We start from the raw sequence: 7,077 nt of genomic DNA on the forward strand, positions 1-7,077 counted from the left end.
CCATCCATCCATCCATCCATCCATCCATCCATCCATCCATCCATCCATCCATCCATCTTCTTCCGCTTATCTGGGGTTGGATTGCGGGGGTAGCAGCTTCAGTAGGGAGTACCAGACGTCCCTCTCCCCAGCCACTTGGTCCAGCTCCTTCGGGGGAATCCCAAGGCGTTCCCAGGCCAGCCGAGAAACATAAGTCCCTCCAGCGTGTCCTGGGTCTTCCCCTGGGCCTCCTCCCGATGGGACGTGCCTGGAACACCTCACTAGGGTGACGTCCAGGAGGCATCCTAATCAGATGCCCGAGCCACCTCAACTGGCTCCTCTCGATGTTGAGGAGCAGCGGCTCTACTCCGAGTCCTCCTCAGATGACTGAGCTCCTCACACAACTGGATAAATTAAGGACAGATTATTTTATTCCAAACAGAAATTGGGAATAGAATATGACTGTTTGGATCTTGTTCTCATTATTGCTAACATTTTTTAAATTGGTTCATACAGAACAAATGAGTTACACTTCATAAAGTCTTTATATGTCTTGGCAGATTGAGAAAAAGAAGATGAGCCTTTGCAAAATGTCACCACATGTCTTTCTAAAGTTTTTGTGAGTCTTATATTTAAATGTTATAATGACTTTTATACTGAAACTATGTGCTTAATGTTAGAATAACTAGAATTTGAAAAAAACAATGCAGGAAAATTCTAATACTTTTTCAGAAAATTCAGCATAAAGATCTACTTTTCGGGGTTGAGGGGGAGGAAGAAATCAGTCATTGAAAAAAAAAATTGAATTTTTGATAAAATTATCTAATAATAAAAAAAAAAATCAGAGTTAAAGTCATGTAGTAGACATGTGCAAAGTTACTACAGATAAACACAAAAAACATACAGTAGTCCTAATTTGTCCAAAATCAGAATTTAAAAGGCCATTAGCTAAGGCAGTGAACTGAAAATGCATTTCTATATTTTACTGACAGGAAGAACACTTTAAACACTTATCTGCACCACCAAAAAAGGATACTGAGCGCCATTGTACAGAGGAACTTGTAGTCGTTGGAGGTATTAACAATTCAGCAACTCTTTCATAAGTCTGCCTTTATGTCTTGGTGTTCCAATCGACCCTGAGGGTGAGCAATGTTGTAGGGCTTCCAAATTTTCACTACGCATTTCTATGAATTAGACAGTGGTGCAGTACAAGTTTAACTTTAATAAAAGACAACTACCCATTACAGTCTATTTCAGACAAAAATCTATTATAATTAAAAAGTGCCAAAATAAGGTAACTTTATTGAAAATTATGACAGTGCGAATGGGGAAAGTAAACACAGAATATATTCCTAAAGTATTATATTTTTAGAGTTTGATATCACAGTAATTTAAGGGTTATGATGATAGTTCTTATGACAGGGAGAAAGGTGGTACTTGCAAGCCAATCCAAACATTGGTCCTTTGCAATTGTCTCTATGTAAAACTTTGTGACTTCCTGTAATTTGGTAGCCTTAAGGGCTGATGAAATACCCCGAATGACAGAAGTCCTATTTTTGGGCTTGTTTTACTGAAGAATTTATCTTAAGTGAGCATAAAAGTTTAACTGGAACACTTACACAATAACAGAATTTGCCAATCAAATGTGGTACCTTTACTCTCCATTTTCTCTGCTCTTGTTTCCCTGATTCCGTCTCCTCAAGTAAAAATAGAGAGTAGTCACTAATAAATACCTAAGTTAGAGTTAAAAAAAAAAAACTTTTTAAAACAGTTATATGTGTACTGGTTCCAGTCAGGTAGATATTTTAAATGTTCTATAAATGTTTTCAATTCTTCAAAACTTCTGTTTATTCAAGTTTCTCTGATTTGCTTTGTCATCAACTTATTTCCTCTTTCAGCAAAATTTCAGTAAGATTGTAAATAAATTCTTAATCAAAACTCTTTTTCTAAGGACTTGCTGTGGCCTTGATTTCTTAAATCTTTTTCTGCACCCTCTCTCATGCAAGGACAAAGACAGGAGATTATAGAATCCTACACCTTTAGCTCCATATATATCCCCTCTGAAAGCCGTCTTTTATATAAATATGCGCATGCAGACTAAATAGTTTGAATAGACAACCTAAATTGCTTTAACCTGAGAAAAATTATACAATAGCCCATTTTCGCAAGGTTCAGCGTCATAGAATACTAGATCACTTGCAGTAACTTACATTACATACAATCTAAAATTAGTATTCTTTCAGTTCCCCCTCTACTTTTATAGCTGGCTTAGTACATTCAGAGCACAAAAATGAAGGCTGGAAGCCATCTGTGTTGAATTAGGGCAGTTTTAGCTCTTAGCCCCTCTGGCCTTTGTTTTTGGTTATTTTATAATTAAGGAACTCCAGCAATTTATCAGGCATGTGTAAAAAAAAAAAGAGTCAATTCTTCTTCTACATCCTTTGATAGAGTTATATAAAATTATCACATTTTGACGCTTGATTTAAATTTTTTTTTTTAAAAGAAAAAAAATTAACATTTCTAAATTATTTGACTGAGTTACAGTCTGTGGTCCTTTTCTCAATAAATCCACTGGTAGGTTAAGGATGATTTGCCTAGAATCAGGTGTCCTTTTTGGGAGACAGAGGGGGTGAAACCCCCCGTTCAGCTGACAGTTGCCTAAGTAAAACATTTTAATAAAGTCATTAGATATTTAGGTTAATGAAACAAAGAGTCGGAGCTTAAACCATTTAAAAATACTTTTGGTCACAAAAGGTGTATCAAATTTCAATCACGATTTTTGCCAAAGTCATCCGCCATTGCTGCCAGAGCTTGATTAATCTGCTTCAACCAGCAATTCAGTTAAATTCATTTAATTTATATAGCTATTGGTGGTAACAGCTTAAAAAATCCTACACCGAACATAGGTATTTTAAAAACACTACTATATACTAAACAAAGATCCCTGGGTAATGAACTAACCGTATCAATAACTCATTTTAAGTAATTCATAGATCTTGCATCCTATCATATCTTACTAAATATAAAACATATATAAGAGATGGTATAGTAATTTTCTGAAGGACAAAGGACATAATATAAAAGATGCTAGTTCTCAGTAAAGTTCTGTGAAATACGTAGATCTTTAAGACGATAAAACCTTTGTTTGACATGTAATCTGTATAGCTCAGTTTGTGTAATCTTTGATTAACATTTATTTTTCTTGAGTTTAATAACAATGTCTACTTGATCTGTATAGATCATTGATGCTTTGCTTAAATCATACCCAACCAGACTTCAGGAAAACTGAGAAAAAAAATCTGGTTGCCTCAGATATAAGCCTGTTTTAAGGTTAACAAATCCAGATTTTCATTTATTAAAGTTATGTTTTCTTCCCTTTTCTATCTCATTTTGTGTTCATCAGACTTTAACTAAAACATTTCCTTTTGCTGTTTGCTTTCTGAAGCAGGGAAGTTTCAATGAGTTTGTGGGAACTCTTTCCTGCTGCTTTCCCAACCATCTTTTTAATGGCTGCTACATATGTTAACTCTTAGCATGGTATATTTCATTTTTTTTACCTCTGTATTAGGCTGCACAGCAATAGATGTGTTATAGCTCTATAACAGACTCTTCAACTGACAATAGGTCCTTAGTAGGCGGTGACAGATACTTATGATCCTACTAACTGATTTTCCTTAAAATAGATGATTCTAACCCCATGAAACACTTTCTAAAATATATCTATAACATTAATTTGCAAAGAATTATGATTTGTTAAGAGTTTCAAAAAGTTGGACTAAAATTATACTGATTTGGAGCAAAGGTTACAAGCCAAAAAACATGAAAGATTTTGACATAACAGGATATTCTGAAAAATGAAAAAACTTCTTGGCTGTGAGGAAAAGTATGTCTTCAACCAAATAGGAAAACAGCAATTACATTTTCAAGGTTTATTTGTTTTAACAATATATTACCTTCTAAAGCTTACAACAAAAAATCTAAACAAAGCATGGCATATTTAAGCCAATACAAATTTAGTTTTATATTATTTAAAATAACGTTTTATTTACAAAACATGGAGAGACATCAAGTACAGTGGATATAAACAAGAGCAGCACAGAAAGAAGACAGTAAGAGGTATGGTGAAATGACAGTGATAGTATACTGGGAAAAAAATACAATTGTTTCAATTTCAAGTTTTTCTTTTTTAATCTGTGAAGTGTAGGAATACTCCAAAAAAGTCTAATTCAAAAAAGGGAATATCAAATCTATATTGTTTTTAACAATATGCAGCACACCCCAGTGAGAAAATTGTTTTTGTTACAGTCATATAAAAAATGTTGTATTGATTTATATAAAATAGAATAGAACAGAATAGAATAGAATAGAATAGAATAGAATAGAATAGAATAGAATAGAATAGAACAGAATGCTTGCAGACTGCCGTCTGCTGTCATCCATGGCCATTACAGGAGGGGTAAACAACTGCACAGTAACGACTAGTTCTGACTTCATATAGATAAGCCTGCTGTAAAATTCATCCTGATACCAAAGTCCTGTGTTTCTTATGGTTGCAGTGGTCATGCCTGGGAGGTATATAAACTGTCTTTCTAAGGCTTTCCAACAGAGAAAGGACCAAATAGATCGACATGGGTGCAAATTTTATGAACAGTCTGTGAAAATGCAGAGACCTTGACTACGAAGTCAAAGTTGATCTACGTGTGTAGTAGGCATTTATATTGTACTGTATTATTAGGTTGCCCCGCTAAGAATCGGCTTTTGGCTCTTTTCTTATTTGACCAAGAAGCGAAGCCTGAATCCCTTCTGGCAAGCTGCGTGGCCAATGTCCCCCACCAATGTGTGTCTGATGACGACATCACAGTGGGTGAGTGCTGATGATGTCAACAGTGTGATGGAAGTCAGGGAAGTAAAAAATGGAGAGTAACATGGATGGGAGCCAGAGCGTAGTCCGTATTCTGTAGTATTTCACTCTTTTATCTGTCCAAATCCCTCTTACCAGTGTTGAGCCATGTTTATCAAATGTAAAAAGAGTTGTTTGGGCTTGTTAGATCTGAAGCAACTGGTGCGGTGTGCTGCAGTACTGTACGTAGGTTGCATTCAATGGTGTCACGTAATTTGAGCCCAGGTCTTGTGTTCCCACTGCATGCCAATCAGAGCCGAGGCAATTTTAATACAGGTCACTTGCCAAGTCATTTGACCCGGGTAGACAGGCGTCAGTTAGCTGTGCTCACTGCCACTAAAAGTCAATTGTTCCCACGTCTAAACGGGTTTTTCAGCCAGTGTAAAAGGGGTGTAACTAGCCTCTGTCAACTGTAGCCTCTCCTCGCCCTGGTTCTGTGTCTCAGTCAGATTAAAGCTAATTTTTCTATTATATTACTGTTATTAATAAACCAATATGACTCAAGTTGCTTCTAAATTCTACTGAGAGTGCTGTCTAAATGTCTAACTCTGTGGTTGCTAAGCAAATGTTTACCCTTCCTAAAATGGCAATAATCATCATTAGGCTCACTCTCAGATGTGTGACATCACCATAATGCTATCTACAAAATAGAATAGAATGGAAAGTCCTTTTCAGTTCAACATTGGGAATATTCAGGTGTACCAGCAGCAAAGGGAAAGGCGCATAGGGCAGGAGCATACTGTAAGCAAAGATATGAAAGAGATATGAAAGATTGGAAACATTTGAAGAATAATATTCTTAAAAACATTGTGAACCACAATAAGTTATGTTTAAAGAAAATAGTTTTAGCAAGATGGTTAATTAAATAAAAAAATAAGTCTCATGATTATTCTTTCAACATCTGTACAATTCTAGCAATACATTCTCAGAAATCTGAACTGTGATCTGTAAATGACAACAAGGCATCTTTTTCATGTATAAACATGCTTATTGATGTTTCTAGCATGATTTATGCAAAAAGTTGTATAAGATACAAACCAACACATGTGTTAACATTTCATACCTATATTTTTTCTACCATATTTTGTACAATTGGTGTCTATTTAGGACTATTAACTTTATGATATACTGGGTAATATTGAGACACAATATGAACATAAGGGGTGTTTGTGTTTAATCATCATCTCTTCATCAACATTCTTCAATTCCCTGTAAGTAAATCCTGCACACTGGAGTACACTACCTCCTCTTTTTCTTCTTTCTCCTTTTCAGCATAGTTTTCCTTTTCCTCTTCCTCGGTTTTCATCTCCGCTAGTTCACTTTCCTTTTCAGAATCGTTCATTTCTTTTTTGTTTATTTGGATTTCTGAATATTCTGTATTGGTATTTTCTGAGCTTTTTACTCGTTTTCTGGGAAGCTGGGCCATCAGGGAAAAGTCAATGCAGGCATAAACCAGTTCCCGTGGACAACCGGCAGCTTCAGGAGCTGCAGCCAGAGCTACGTCCTGGAGTCCCCTGTGGGACAAGCCACCCTCGGTAGCTCGACTGTTGTGCATCTGTTGGATACAGTGAAACAGACGTCAGTAAATTTGCACACTTTTTCTACGCCAATACAAATCTTTCACATGAAGACCGCCAAGTTGTCAGAACATGGAGTCATGGTTTATTAACTAGAAGAAAACAAAAATGATTCAAAATATGACATGCTGTTGTTAGACATCTGAGTTGAGGTAGGAAGTGACAGAGCAGAGATGGTTAGTAGTTATGAGTTGTGCAAATCTACATCATAAAAAGAACAAGTAAGCTGCTTTATTATTTATGACTGCAAAGCCCAAAAAACTTATCATATCTCAAATAAGTCTCAAAAATATAAAATGGTTTTGTTTTATAGATATGTGGGATATCTCAAACCATTTCACTGCACCCCTTACATGCTGTTATAATATTATGTTAGGTTCTGTTACAATATTGTGGACAGAAAATGGAGGAGCAATCATTGAATTTAGCTGTTCATCATACCAAAGGGGAGACCATTTCTAGAGATTGACCCACATTTCCAGAGTGTTTCCTTTTTTTTCTGAGGAGAAAAAAAAATCACCTTATTTAACAGCTTGAATATATATATATATATATATATATATATATATATATATATATATATATATATATATATATATATATATATATATATATATATAT

General features: G+C 35.3%; 1 protein-coding gene across 1 annotated transcript in view; it reads left to right on the top strand.

Annotated features, from left to right (window-relative positions):
* LOC107083545 (sialic acid-binding Ig-like lectin 14) overlaps positions 1-6,418 on the top strand; it is a 23,267-nt gene extending 16,849 nt beyond the window's left edge. Inside the window, exon 5 of the mRNA XM_015372864.1 lies at positions 6,297-6,418. Within this exon, the coding sequence (XP_015228350.1) occupies positions 6,297-6,418 (122 nt within the window). The remainder of the gene's footprint in view (positions 1-6,296) is intronic.
* The last annotated feature ends 659 nt before the right edge of the window (positions 6,419-7,077 follow it).

This window comes from Cyprinodon variegatus, unplaced genomic scaffold (assembly GCF_000732505.1).
Source record: "Cyprinodon variegatus isolate N-32 unplaced genomic scaffold, C_variegatus-1.0 Scaffold77, whole genome shotgun sequence".
NCBI classification, from domain to species: Eukaryota; Metazoa; Chordata; class Actinopteri; order Cyprinodontiformes; family Cyprinodontidae; genus Cyprinodon; species Cyprinodon variegatus.